Source organism: Ammodytes marinus (genome assembly GCF_949987685.1).
Source record: "Ammodytes marinus genome assembly, chromosome: 21".
Lineage (NCBI taxonomy): Eukaryota > Metazoa > Chordata > Actinopteri > Uranoscopiformes > Ammodytidae > Ammodytes > Ammodytes marinus.
In genome coordinates this window covers 11,950,406-11,965,422 of record NC_137225.1, presented here as the reverse complement: position 1 = coordinate 11,965,422, position 15,017 = coordinate 11,950,406, and the positions used below count along the sequence as shown (strand labels likewise).

Genomic DNA, 15,017 nt, shown 5'->3' with positions numbered 1-15,017 from the left:
GTGTTGACTTACCGAACAAGCCCAAGGCAAAAAGGAGAAAAAAGGAGGTGATCATATCAAGGGAATTTCAGCTGATGTCAGGAAATTGGTGCAACACATCAAGAAACCAACTCCCCTATTTAGCCATTTTGCTACGAAAGCAGGTTTTGAAATGTCATCTTGAACGCAGTTGGTTTATTCTGTAGAAGACGTTAATTATCTATTTACAGAGTTAATGCAAAATACACTGACAACAGACATAATGCTGGATGTCAGATAAAGGGTCAGTCAAAGAGTATATAGGCTGTACTCTATGTAACATATCATTACATGTGTATATACAAATGTATCTCACATCATTAGAATATCATGGAAAAGCAATTTTTTTTCTGTAATTTAATTCAAAAAGTGAAAGTAACATATACTCTAGATTTATTAGACATAAAGCGAATTATCTCAGGCCCTTTTGTGTTGGTATTTTGAATCCAACTTAACAGCTTCCACTTACTCAGTGCTTATTACCCGACTTCACCCTGGCACCACTTCCCTTTAAAAACACGAGTTTCACCACATTTAAGGCTGTGTATGATGAGCACATTTTATTTATCCTTTGTCTTCAAATACATGAGTAATGTGTGCCAGTGTCCATACATGTATAGGAAATGTTTTAGGATTTAAACTGTTTGCATCGTATGTGCACCCCAAATATAAACCAAATGCTTTCATAGTGGAAAGAAAATGTGGTCAAGACTATTTTCATTTTTAGGCATTCCATATTATGACTCCAAAGTAGTAAATCAAAAGGCTAAGAACAAATTGTTCTACAAAACGGCTTACTTTTATTCAACAACGAAAATACACTTCCATAAAACACTCCTAATTTCAACAACAAAATCATGTTTGGTCATTTACATACACAGTTGTTCAGTTTATTGTGATGCAGCTTCCTCCTGTCTCCCCTGGAGCTATGTTCTTTTTTAATACTCTTTATTTAATAAGTGATATGCATTACAACAATTACTTCCAAATTAATTATTTTCCCTTTTTGAATTTTCCTGACGTGGCTCCTGTCTTCTGCTTCTTTTTTGCTGATCCTTTAGTCTCTGGTTCCTTAGTGAGGCAAAACAACACTGATTAAATGAGTCTGACATGTGCAAACAGCAACTTGCTGTAAGAAGATTTAAGGGCAATTATACGATCCATTTGGAAACACATAGATGCACTGTAGTTTTTTCTAAATGTACCTTGCGTTTGGAGGACAGCGATCCAGTGACAGAGAAGAAAGAGTCCAGTCGTCCCTGTGTGCTGCCTTGTCGGCTCTTCATGATCTTCTTACAGCCATTACGCATCCTGTCCTCACTGCAATTCAATGAATTAATAAATAATGGTTCAATGTTATTTCCAGTGGAATTTTCCATCAGTCGTCACCATTCCAAGTGACTATAAAGTAGATGATGGTTCACCTGAACTGTTTCTCTGCGCACATGTACTGGATCAGTGCCTCCTCATCCGGCTCACTCCATTTCAAATCCACCGTGGAACAGTCTACCACCTCTGGCTTCAAGAACAAACCCCTGGCCTCTTTGTACAGCCAGTCCTCTGGAGCAGGGTGCTTCTGCATGAAGGCAACCGAGAGACACACAGAATCAGAACCACACCCACTTTGTTTAACTGCCTGAACTTCCATGATTGCAGCAGACGTCGGCTTACGTTGGAGTCGATGTTCTCCAGGATCTCCTCAATGGAGCCGTGCTGTTTGATCAGGTCTATGGCTCTCTTGGGGCCGATCCCCTTGATGGTGGCGCAGTAGTCACAGCCCAGCAGAATACACAGGTCTATGAACTAAGGATGGAAAAAAAAAAGAGAACGATATCAGCGGTGTATGGTGACAGTGAAAAATATGCATGGTGACACAGCACAGTAGGGTGCCAAACAAAAATCAACGTAACAAATTAAAAAAATAAATAAATAAAAAGGAAGCGGTTCTTAAATCTTTTTCCAACTCAAGATTATAAAAATGTGCCGAGTTAGAAATGAATCTTACCTGTTCGTTGGTCAGGCCGATTTCCTCAAGCATTCGACTGAAGTGGAACTCTTGGATAGGAAGTTTCCTAAAGCAAACAAATTACTTGATGAATTACCATATTCAATTAAATTCCATACAGATATACATTGACAATAAATGAATGGCTATTATTTGAGTAAGAATTTGCATATTGTCTCCTACAAACCTTAACTATGCACACTTATCCAAAGATTAAGACAGGATAAATAAATACAGTGTGTGTGTGTGTATAGTGCTATGATTAAAGCTGTTCTATATGAGTTTTATAAAACAGAGTGCAAAAGACGACAGTAGTATTTGTTTAATCCAGTTTATGTCTCTAGAAGCATTCAGTGCAGTCTTCTGAATTATTCAGAGCTGGTGAGACAACTTATCACCACTGACGTCATTAAAATACAGAGTGCTCTGTGATGACAAGATATCAGCCCGGTTTTGCCCCCAAAAACAATGAAGGATAATTGAATAAAGTCTGTGCTACAGAGCCTAACCCTGCGTTTACACCAAAAGCGCCTGTGAATACATGATTTGTCACGATTCCACTACATATTACTCTATAAAAAAAGAAAATAAATAAGTGCCTAGGCCTACTCCATTTGTCTGTCATTTAAAAACTAATTACAACAGGCTTTTCAATTTCAAAATCACGTAAAGATTTATTAGATTGCCCTTTTGAGTTCCTTCTACCTTCTGCAATAGGCTGCTGCTTCAGCGATGTAGCCGCTCAGTTGCATGAAGTTGGGTTGTGCTCAACCTCAAATCAACACATGTGCGCTCAGGTCGCTGCCATCACACCCTTGGTAGCGAGCGTGCATTGAAAATGAAAGACTGCCGGCTGCCACAAGACGCATTTGGTGTGAACGCAGGGTAACAGTGGAACTAAATGATGCATAACAGTGTGCATGTGCAACGTTACTTTGCTTCACTAGCGGTGAGGTGTCTGAGCAGGACGTTTGTCCCAAAGGTCAGTCCGTCCATATCCTCTGTTGCTGTGGCGAAGACCTTTCCTGCTTTGACTAGAGCAGCACAGCTGGCCTCCGCCTCACATGGAGCCTATATAATACAAAGACATGTCACATTTCCTTTCAAACAAAAGTTCAACCAGATTTGTCAGACGGAGCACAGAACTAACATCGCCCGGGGGAAGATTCCTCAAAACTGGTGAGCTTAATTCACAGTCAATAAAAACGCAGAAATAGTCTTAAAGAAAGCCGGAGTGTGGTGCAAAGTGAGAGTTTTCTCACCTCAATGTAAGGCACTCCCATCAGGGTCAGCAGCTTCTTGCACTCGTCATTATGCTGCCTGGTGACTTTGACAAGACGCTTGGAGAACTTGTCAATATTCTCTTGTTCGCCTGGGTGGAGAGAACACATTTTTGCAGACATATAAACACAACAATTTACAATCTCTTCTCTGCCAAGATAATAAAACTTAAAACATGAAAAATAATCACACATTCATTTGTTGGCTGCCACATAAAAACACGCCGTAATAAAGCCGAACAGCGATTTGACTATAACCACTATAAATTTGAATGCAAAAAGCATCAGCTGTACCCATTTCCTGGGCTTGAGCAAGCATCTTCTCGGCTTCTGCCCTCTTCTCCCCTCTCTTCTCCAGCTGGAGGTGAAAAGAAAAGCAAGAATTAAAGAAGGGAATTAAACTAATGAAAGAATACCAATCTGGTGGCCTACAATGACAGAAGGAAATCAGAGCCTATACTGACCTCTGCTGACTTGAGCTGTGGGGGCTTGCCGTCAAACACATACACAGGCTTGATGCCATGCTCCAGCATGCGGATCGTCCGATAGAACATTCCCATGAGGTGGCTGGGAAAAAGAAGCAAAGCAAAAGAAGCATATTACAGCTTTGGGCCCAGGATCCATCAAAGAACTATGGTATCTCTAAAGTGTCTCCTATTTTGACTTGTCAGTTGGGTTGTCAAGGAACGCCTGTATTTCGGGTATTTTACCTCGTCGTCTCTCCGTCTTCATTCTGTAAAACATTCCCGTCCTGTCGCACAGCAATCAGGAACTGGTACATACACATGGAGGCGTCTATGGCAATTTTTCTGCCTGCAAAAGTAAAGAGAAGCAGTTAGAAAATTATTAGGCATATTCGAAACAATGGTATTAATCATAGGAAATTCCTTAAACATCTTTGTTTGATTCTGTGTACACTTTCATGATATTATTTAATTTACACTGCTCAAAATAATTAAGTGAACACTTAATCGTAACAGTATAAAGGTGAGAACACACCGGGCGCGTTGGGTGTGGTGGCGGCGTTGAAAAATCCTATTTTTGCATAGGGAACCATTGGTTTAGGCGCCAGGATCCGTTGGCCACGGCAAAGCGGCGCTTTGGAAGCGTTACCAAAGCGTCAACGTGCCATGAAAAAAGATGAAAAAATTGAACTTTCAACGCTCCGTTGCGTGACGTTTAGCCGCGTTGGCCAATCAGCGGTGAGCTTGACCCGACGTCACAGACACGAGGACCGGAGGCGGAGGACAACACAGAGGCAAACACCGAGGAGGGAATGTATTTACGGCTGGCTGCCTGGTGCTGTATGAAGCCGCTCGGGGTTACAAGACGTGGGGAAAGTGAACCAGGAGAATGGGCTTCCTGGTTAATTCAGTGAATATGTGCGGCTGTGCATTAGCCGATAAACCAAGTTAGCGCCGGTCGGATAGCATTAGTTAACTCACCACCTATAATGAAGCCAAACATAACGGCTTAGTCCGGGGAACTTTCACAACGAGTACAGCGAAGCACCGGTGTTTATATCTACGCCAGCCACGGTCCCCTGTCACAGCCAGGTAGGGTAATGTAGGCTAGTTGCCTTTATTTTCTACTGCCCTGCACACAATGCTGCTGTAAATGTGTTTGGTATGGTGCTGCCTTGCTGTTTGTGTTCATTTCCGAGTGGCGTGAATCTGTTTTAAAGCTATTTGTTCCGTTCAGTTGCTGTTTATTTGTCTTTTGGCACAATTGTTGGCAGTGTTGTTGTTGTTTTTGTGCGGACATGATCGCTGTTGTGTCGGGTCGGTTCTGATCGCAGCCATGGTTGATTAGGGGAATAAATATATGGGGGGGAGACTAGCTGCGAAGCGACGCGTTGAACCACTTTTTGACACAAAATGACCAAGCGCCAGATAGGGCGCGTTGGTCGCTTTGGCCTGACTCCGCCCGCCCGCCTACTTCCGGCCAAATTTCATTTTCCCTTCAGTAGTCAGTCTGGGTGTACAGTGCATTTCCCAGCTTTTGCCGGAGAATCTACAGTCGTCCAATCAGCGAACAGAGCGAGTGGCTGAGAACGATGACGTCGAAGTCGCGCTCCAGTTTCAGTTGAATGCTGCGTTCCTTTATACTCGGAAGAAGGAGATTTCCGACTAGGTAGTTCCGAGTTCCGACCTGTCTGTGTTCCAGTGCATCTGCTCGTGAAAGTATGGACGCCTAAAACCTTTCTCGTCCAAATAACTAAACGTTAGGCTCCAACAAGTTACTGTTGCCAGGTGATGCGATTGGTTGGCTAATCCAGAGTGGCACTGGGCAGATCCAATAGTTCTAAACTTCGACAGACAACCACCTCCAAGTGAGTGAACGTTTGCCAATTACAGCACTTCCAGACCTTCTGTACAAATGAAATGAAGTACGATGGTCTGGTTGGACCAGGCTAGACAATATGTGCAATGGAGAGGCAAAAGCAAGACAACCACTAAATAGGAAACGGTTTAAATTTTGCATGTGGTGGTCACAGACATTTGCTCTCTCCTTATCCTTCCCGACTTATTCTAGTCTATTTTTGTTCTCTGCTAGTTTCCTTTTCACTACTGGTAGCAGCATGAGAGGGTACCTGCTGCCAACACAGGTATTCTAGCTCCTCCAGGATGGCATGTCAATACAGGAGACAGTTGGTACCCCGTTCTCTTCAAAGATTAAAGCAGGTTCACACTGAGCGCTTGATTCGTGGTGCCCACCTCCCATTTGACTTCTGTTCTTTCTTATGGTATTCTAATGTTTTTGTGCTTAGGTCTGTATGCCTGTCTTACTCTTTTTTACTGGAAATAGATTCTGCTTTATTTTCCCTTGTTAAGCACTTTGTTACAGTGGTAAGAAAGGTGTTATCCAAAGGAGATCAAAACATCTTAATCTGATCTAGTTCTCATTTAAAATGCAGTCCCCATAATCAATATGCAGGTAACGGTGCCTGTAACTGTTACCAAAGTAGTTCTTCATGTCTTGCTCTTTGATGGCACCAGGGGCATGGTCTGCGATCAGCTTGGCGAGTCCGTGTATTCCCATTGTGTTTGGCTGAAGCTCAAACTGACACCAACAATAAAATCTGAAAAAAATAATAAGTATTGTTGAGTAATTCTATTTACATACACATCCATTCTGGCTCCATTTCATAGGGGCCCAAATGACTGGCACATTGGGCTCCAGCTCCTCCAACATTGTTTGAAAGCAATAACCACAGTAGGGCCCGGATTGAAATATTTTGTTTACACGTGGGCTGCTTGGTATCTAGTGCATGCCGAATTACAGAGCAGCTACTGGTTATAGTTAACGCAACCTGAGCTATGTTGTGTGAGTGTGGACCAACACACAAAGACTACCACGTTAAACTGAAACGTTTCTGAGAGGAGTTTGGTGTGCGTGGTCCAGTCGAGCAGCTAACTCTACCATGGCGCTATATATGAGGGGCTAAAACACGAATAATGTCTCATTTATTCACAGTGTGCATGCTATTAGCGTATATTAGCAGTTGCCACCTGCATGCCGTATATATGTTATTAATTAAACAGTTTTCAACATAATAATAGACTCACCAGTTGTTTTGTTGCACTCCGGTTTGCGCACTTGTCTCGGGCGCGAGGAACTGCGACTGTTTCGCGCGAAATGTACAAGACAGGCATCACCTATCAATCTGTAGAGCGCGGGACTCGCAGAAGACACTGGGGAACCACGCATCGATAGTGAAGGATCGATTACACATGTCTTACTGCTCAAGAGGAGGTGCTGGAATGGCACCCGATTGGCCTGTTGGTATTGAAGGAAATCCGGTCGGTACGGTAAAATAACATAGTCGCTCAGGTAGGAGCTCGAACGGGCTAAATGTTGGTTATTAAACAACCCACGGTCATTTCAAATGGCCTGCGAACGCCGTATATTACCGGCTGCGAATAACCGGTAAAGTCTGAGGTGTGTGTGTTTGCTCGTTTCTCCGCCCACTCCGGAAAACTCAACCGAGTCGTCGTTATTTTCTTTTTTTTAGGTGACGTGGAGTCGGACCCCGTTTTCTACACTGGCTCGTGTGTCAATAAAAGTACTTGATGTACCCGGATATGAATGCAATTAAAGCACAAGACGCTGGGACGTTCTTTTCGTGGATCTTCAACATGTTAAGCTGTGAATCTTCACATTGAGCTCCGGCGTCGGCGAATACCAGAGGAAAGACAGAGAGAGACAGAGAGAGAGGAGACTGTCGCGGCCTGGAGGCTGAGGAATCCGGCGGTCGGACAGGTTTTGTCGGATCTGCAGCATCGAAACTGACGTGACGCAACAGTGCCATTGGTAGTGCAGCATAAATCATTCTAGCTAACTTTTTTTCTTCTCTGTAGTCATTCCCTGACTTCAAGTGGGTGGGTGGCCCAAATTCGAAAATTAAATTTGACTCTCTCGTCTCGACTAAGACAGTGTTGATGTATATGAAGTTGTGTGTTTTGCATGAATGAATAAGAGGCCCTAGTCTCGTTTCTCTCTGCAGACACTGCAAATACAAATAGGATGTGCCATTGCCATCTCTTCCACTTTGACACCTGACCTTGCTCTTTACTCTCTTACTGCAAGTGCATTGGGGGAATTGTCTATTTTAGCTATTAACACACTAACTGTGAGAGCACGACTTCTCTGGCTATAGTGGTCAGATCTGTGTTTCCATCCCACCTTAAAATTGTATTAAATTATTTTAGGGGACAGTGCATATTAAAAACATATACTTGATACTTGATTAACGACTTAAAAATGCCAGAATGAGCTAAAAGGCTACTTTTTTATCTATAGCCCCCTGAAATCTCTGTGGGTTCTTGGAGAAATCTTATCAAATGAGGGATTTTAGTGGTTATGTTTACATTTAAAGAGCGAGATCCAGACCTGTGGCTGTGATGCTACACTGAAGAGCCATTCTAGGGAACAGTTTGACACAGAGGATTATTGACAGCCAGATGATCAAGAGATCATTCAGGCATTCAATTTCACTTCAAGATAAACACAGAGAAATGGCATGATAATGTGCATCACATCATTGCTGGAATACTTATGATCAACAGATTTTAAGTGCACATACACTACAGCTCTCACATTCTGCATCGTTGTGACTTTTGATCAATGCTGACTATGGATCAACCTCTTCAGTTCATGTTTTGATATCTCTTAAACTCACAGCAGACAGATAGTAGCAGAGCTAATTATTTACACTCCCTCTCTTGGTTTTTTAAAACTGATTAGATACATTGCAATTCATGGTGGTTGTGTCTCATAGTTCCGCTGCCTGTGTGTTCCTTCCTTTTCCGTGGTGTTTGTTACATTGAGGGAGTGACGTTGCACAAAATTGCAATGGACATAAAAATGAACACATATCAGCATGGACATGAGCATGCTTTCTGTCTCAAGACAAGCAGTCTGATTTCAGGTGCACCTGTCTCTCATGAACTGTCCCATCTTTGCAACAGGGCTTATGCAGTGTGGAATAGGACACCTGCCAGGTGGCTGCCAGAGGACGATGGGCCTGCACTGCGTCTTGATCCTGTGCTTGTTCTCGGGCTGGGCAGTGGGCTTCAAGCAGGGGGACAACGTGACTCTCTATGTCAACAAAGTGGGCCCTTATCATAACCCCCAGGAGACGTATCACTACTACACCCTGCCTGTGTGCAGTCCCAAGAAGGTCAGTCTTTGTGCTATTTCACTGTGTTCTAAAGGGCTGCTATAATTCATTCAAACAGAGATCACTTTGTTGTTTTTTAAATGCAGACACTAAGGGTAACACCTAGTTGTCAACATTTGTTTTAAAACTGCTCTTATCTGGAAGGCACTGCATGTCAATCTGACCATGAAATTAAAGGGTCATATAAGATCATGAAAAAAAATTCAATAGAAATAACTCTGTGGTGGCATTTTTAAACCGTTTCCCTGTTTTTCCATGACTGTAGGACCAAGCATTAGGAGGGAATTTATTCAATGCTTTATTATAGGACTTCACTGAAGACGCCCTGGCTGCATTGTCACAAAAACATATTTGAAATGAATACAAAGTCAAAATAATACACCTTTTACAAATAGAAATACTGTAATAGGTGGTATTTTGCTAGACAAATATGACGCAGTATAAAACTTAAAACTATTAACCCAGAGAGGTAAGGTAAGACCAGAGAACTTTACGTTTTGTGAGAGTTTTTTATCCTCCTCTATGCTGTCTTTTTTTATTTGTTTGCTAAGAGATTGCACTTCCTCACATATACTGAGTTATCTTCCTTTGTTTAATGTTCAATTCCCGACTCATGGCTTTGAAGAAAGGCAATTGCTGGGAGTGTGATTGTGTTGGTTTGCAGCGCAACCCAAATCGACAATAGCAGTAACTTATTGCCCCCTGCCGCTTATGGGATCTTGCACTCTCAACACCAAGCGTACACTGATAAAGTGTGATTCGTAGCCAGCAGCAGTTTTTTGTTTTCAGTCTATAACACCCTGCTGCTGCTGCTGCTGCTGCTAATGCTTCCTAGTTCCCGCTGATATTGAAACCACTTGCTGCCGAAATCATGACCAACCGAACCGATGCTTTGTGCTGCTCGTTACTCACATTGTAACACTTCTTCTGCAGGTGCATCACAAGTCCCTGAGTCTGGGGGAAGTGTTGGATGGAGACAGAATGGCAGAGTCGTTATATCACATCCGCTTCAGAGAGAACGTGGAGAAGAAGACTGTTTGCCAGCTCACTCTTTCAGAGAAAGAGGTATTTAGTTATCGGGTGTTGTGAACTTAACACTGTGTATACAATAAAACATCCTGGGTTTATTTGATTGAACAATTACTGTAAATGAGTCACTTGATGGTGGAAGATAACTATTTAAAAAAAAATCTATTGTAATGTAGTTTTATATAATAATGACTGGTGAGTATGTTGCAATTAAAATGCTTACATTTTATTTATTTTTTACTCATCATCCTCATAAACAGTGCTCATCACTTTAGAGGCGTGGATCAGGATCTTATGTAATCCATGTGTTTTGTCACAGCTGAGCACCTTTGTTTCTCAAAACTGGTTTTGATTCTTGAGGAATGGCGACGTGGCAGAGCATGTTCAATCACAGATGTTAGAACAACAACGCTAGACACAGTGATGAAGAAGAAATTTAAAAAAAGTTTTTTTTAAATGTTTTTTCGCAAAACAGTTGGGTGAAATAAACCCTTTCAATTCAGGCTGAACTACAAGGGGAGGTCCTTACAACACATTAGATTTGACTGCGGATATGTTTTGTGTGTGTCAGGTGGACCAGCTCCGTGAGGCCATCGAGGAGCTATTCTACTTTGAGTTTGTCCTGGACGACATCCCAATCTTGGGGTTTGTAGGATACATCGAGGAGAGTGGCTTCCTGCCTCACAGCCACAAGGTAAACCTACATTATGCTTATGAGGGTTTGTGAGTAAGGGAGACAAAAGGAAACCCAGAGAGACTGTACGTTGTTTGTTTGAGGTTTTTCTCTTTATGCACGGTTCCTCATTTAGCATAACCACACTCACTGTCACTCTTCTTATCTCTCACTTCTTCTTCCTCCGTCTCCTCTCTCTGTTTTCGTCTCAGGTGGGCTTGTGGACTCACCTGGACTTCAACATCGAGTACAACGGCGATAATGTGATTTTTGCCAACGTCTCGGTAAAGGACGTCAAACCCGTACCCCTTGAGGAGGGGGCGGTGGGTGGAGTGTGGGTGGGTGGAGGCAGCCTGCGGGTCACCCACACCTACAGCGTGCGCTGGTTCGAGTCCCCGCTCACTCATGGCCGCAGAGCCGAGCGCCTCCGAGACTACTCCTTCTTCCCCAAAACACTGGAGATCCACTGGCTCTCCATCATTAACTCCCTGGTACTGGTGGTGCTGCTGCTGGGCTTCGTCATCATCATCCTCATGCGGGTCCTTAAGAATGACTTTGCCAGGTTAGTCGGCGACGGCGCTCAAAATATTTGTGGGCAAATGTACGGGAAACTTTATGCTTCATGTCTGCTTAAAGGTTTTATACTGAACAAATTCACAAATGATTTTCATATCAAACTTTTAGAAGACATCGTTACGGGATCTGGGAAATTTGAAAAGCATTTTTATCTACTTTTTGACATTTATTTCAAGACAAAACATGCAACTGCTAAGTTGAAGAGACAAAAAAAAAACACATTCATCAATAAAATAAATAGGGAGTAGTTGCAACCCTATTTGTATCGTCTATTATACTAACCACCATAACATAGTAAATAATCCGATTTTCCTAACTTCCGTTAAAAAGGACTTGAATTTAACTTAAAGTTGGGCTTTAAATGAATACATATTTGCCATAAAAACGTATTTGTATTTTGTTTGGATCTTGTATAATTGCAGACCAAAGGGCAGCCTTTTTGGCACTGACATCTGCATCCTTGCATATGAAAGGTGTGCGTTCTCCTGAAACAGTGTACGGTAATGTAAGATCTTTTTCTTCCCCCGCAGGTACAATGTGGAGGAGGAGGGCGGCTGTGACGATCTGGACCATGGAGACAATGGCTGGAAGATCATACACACTGACGTCTTTAGGTTTCCTCCATATAAAAGCCTGCTGTGTGCCGTACTGGGCGTGGGGGCTCAGTTCCTCACCCTTGCCACAGGTGAGCGTTCACTCTCAAACCCAACACACATACAGACACAAAGAGGTTTGTTAAATTTCCAAGCGGTATCAGAGAAAGTCATTGTTACCTTTTTTGGAAATTGAGCAAACTTTTGTTTTCGGTGCAGCACTGACCCATAGCCAACAGCATAACCATTAGAAACCTGATAATGGCACTCGGGTCATATTGTACAGAACTCAATGCTTGTTCAATGCTCCAGAATGGCGGACTCCACCTTTTAATGTTCCCTTCGTTGCTGTAGGAATCATCCTCATGGCATTGCTGGGAATGTTTAACGTGCATCGCCACGGTGCCATCAACTCTGCAGCCATCGTCCTGTACGCTCTGACCAGCTGTGTGTCAGGCTACGTGTCGTGCAGCTTCTACACGCAGATCAACGGCCAGCGCTGGGTGTGGAACATCATTCTCACCTCGTCGCTCTTCTCCGGTGAGTCCAGTAAGACAGGTTTAGGGATCATACTGTACTTTGATTAGCAGAGATGTATACCATGAAACCATTGTCTCTACATATAAGGTTTACTGTGGTCTTAATTAGTGTTCTAGAGATGATCATGTTCAAACATTGGTATCTTCACAGTATCTCAATGTTTCTATGGTCATTTTTGTCTCATCTATCTATCTGAGTTTCATCTTTATTTTTATTGGTTAAAAAAATAAAATAATCTGCATTAAGATTAAGATAATCAGGTTGAGGTCGAATCTTTTCGGAAGACATAGTAAATTGAAACCAATATTAGGAATACATCTGGAACGATAGGAAAAAAAACCCATACCTGTCCTTCATAATATACTGTCCTTGGTCCCGACAGCTCCTCTGTTCCTCACCTGGAGTGTGGTGAACTCCATCCACTGGGGGAGCGGCTCCACTCAGGCTCTGCCGGCCACCACCGTGCTCCTGCTGCTGGGGGCCTGGGTGCTGGTGGGCTTCCCGCTCACCGTTATCGGCGGCATCGTGGGTAAGAACCGAGCCGGCAGCTTCCAGGCGCCCTGCCGCACCCGCAACATCGCCCGGCAGATCCCTACGCAGCCCTGGTACAAACACACGGCCGTACACATGGCCATTGGCGGCTTCCTGCCATTCAGGTGAGGAAACTACATTTTGTTTCTGTTATTCAGCTTCTTCTTTTTTTTTGCAACTTATGCCTATTATGATATTTGTGGCAAGTGTACTATGTTCAAATGGTTGCAGTTAAAGGCACAGTGTGTAAAATAAATTGCCTTTTTTTCAGAACAGACCTGGTAGAAAATGGTATATAATATTCATAAGTATGTTTTAATTAGTTTAATTATACTTCCAAAATAAAAGTTTTTTTTAATCACCTTAGAAGGGCCTCTTATATCCCCAAAGCAGAGGCTGCCATGTTGCAACCATATTCTACAGTAGCACAGAACGGACAACCTTAACTAACGTATGCATTTTTATATATAGTGGGTGTCCGCCAGAAATGCACCTGTTTGAGGACGAAGAATAAGTACTATATAGTACATCACCTGAGATTGTGGAAATACTTGAGGCAGTGGTGGATGATGCCATCTTTAATAACTTAGCTTCTTGTCCTTGAAGGCCACCATAGCTTCTGTATATTTAAATTTTCTACAATTTCCCTCCCTCAGTGCCATCTCTGTGGAGCTGTACTACATCTTTGCCACTGTTTGGGGCAGAGAGCACTACACCCTGTATGGCATCCTGCTGTGCGTCTTTGCCATCCTCCTGTCCGTAGGCGCCTGTATATCCGTGGCGCTCACCTACTTCCTGCTGTCTGGTGAGGACTACCGGTGGTGGTGGAGGAGCGTCCTCAGCACGGGCTCCACCGGCCTCTTCATCTTCGTCTACTCTGTTTTCTACTACCGCAACCGCTCCTCCATGAGCGGCCTGGTGCAGAGCTCAGAGTTCTTCGGTTACTCCCTGCTCACGGCGCTGGTCTTCTCGCTCATGCTGGGCAGCGTGTCCTTCTGGGCCTCGCTGGCATTTATCCGCTACATCTACCGTAGCCTCAAGATGGACTGAACATGACAACGCGAGGACACGGCTATAAACAAACACGTGAACGACTCTCACATTCTCCTCTCTTGCCCTTCCAGTCATAATACACAATACACACACACACACACACACACACACACACACACACACACACACACACACAAAGCTCCTAAGGGGTAATAGAGTCAGGTCTTTCCTATAATTTGACTGGAGCTAAGAATTGAACTGGCACTTTTTTTGTTGAAATAAGGGGTAATCAGCTGTTTGGAAGGACAGATGAAGGATGCGTTGGGGAGGGGGTTCCTGTATTTAAGGATAAAATAGGATGTATTGGTACAAAGGGAGGATTGTTCCATCCGGAGTGAATGGGTAAAAGTTATTATGCGAATGCATGGACTTTATTATTGTGTGATGTAGTGTGGCATAATCTGCTCTGGTTAAACTACTTGGGTCTATCGAGACTTGGCAGGATTTACACATTCTGTACGTCCTGAACAACATCAGTTCCCCACAGAGACAGCTGACCCTGTAGTTTATGGATTATGCAGCTTTGCAAGTGTTATTACTTGCAAGTATACTCTCCACCCCACATACAATTGTGGCAGCCTTTTCAAATATAATTAGTAAATTATGATTTGCACAGGCCCTGTCAAGTTCCACATGGCCCTGAAGTGGATTAGAGGAATGATGCCTTTAAGAATGAAGAGCAAAAATGTTGGTGATGGGAGCAATATTGTCATTGTATTCTATAGTCACCACTGACTGTGATTTCAGTTCTGATGTAAATATATAGTCTTTTCAATAAAAAGCTTTTGTTATACAATATTGCTGACAAACTGCTGCATTTTTTTTGACATCTCCTGGTTTTTGTAAAGGTTGGGTTGGCAATTCTGGAGAATGTGGACAATCAGTCAAAATCTCGTCACAATCTGCTTCTAGTCCGTACCGTGAGTGCACTGAAAGTACAGGTGAAACTCGAAAAATTAGAATATCGTGCAAAAATTCATTTATTTCAGAAATTCAACTTTATAGGTGAAAATAATATCTTACACAGACTCATTAC

At 42.9% G+C, this 15,017-nt stretch overlaps 2 protein-coding genes across 3 annotated transcripts; one reads left to right on the top strand and one right to left on the bottom strand.

Moving 5' to 3' along the window:
- Positions 1-581: 581 nt before the first annotated feature.
- fen1 (flap structure-specific endonuclease 1) lies at positions 582-7,005 on the bottom strand. The gene is made up of 12 exons (XM_080050446.1): positions 6,873-7,005; positions 6,264-6,385; positions 4,014-4,116; positions 3,768-3,870; positions 3,598-3,661; positions 3,286-3,395; positions 2,958-3,094; positions 2,024-2,090; positions 1,690-1,821; positions 1,443-1,594; positions 1,224-1,338; positions 582-1,089 (listed from the first exon to the last, which is right to left on the bottom strand). Exons 2-12 carry the CDS (start codon positions 6,343-6,345, stop codon positions 1,012-1,014), a joined length of 1,143 nt encoding a protein of 380 aa, XP_079906572.1. The 5' UTR covers positions 6,346-6,385; positions 6,873-7,005; the 3' UTR covers positions 582-1,011.
- Positions 7,006-7,094: 89 nt separating this feature from the next.
- On the top strand, positions 7,095-14,777 carry tm9sf1 (transmembrane 9 superfamily member 1). Of its 2 annotated transcripts, none has more exons than XM_080050445.1 (9): positions 7,095-7,617; positions 8,786-8,986; positions 9,920-10,051; positions 10,587-10,709; positions 10,901-11,250; positions 11,795-11,949; positions 12,212-12,397; positions 12,780-13,053; positions 13,585-14,777. In XM_080050445.1, the coding sequence occupies exons 2-9, from the start codon at positions 8,825-8,827 to the stop codon at positions 13,976-13,978; spliced, it is 1,776 nt and encodes a 591-aa protein (XP_079906571.1). In that variant the 5' UTR covers positions 7,095-7,617; positions 8,786-8,824; the 3' UTR covers positions 13,979-14,777. The 2 variants fall into 2 exon arrangements, with proteins under 2 accessions (XP_079906571.1, XP_079906570.1); XM_080050444.1 differs by having other exon boundaries at positions 8,775-8,986.
- The last annotated feature ends 240 nt before the right edge of the window (positions 14,778-15,017 follow it).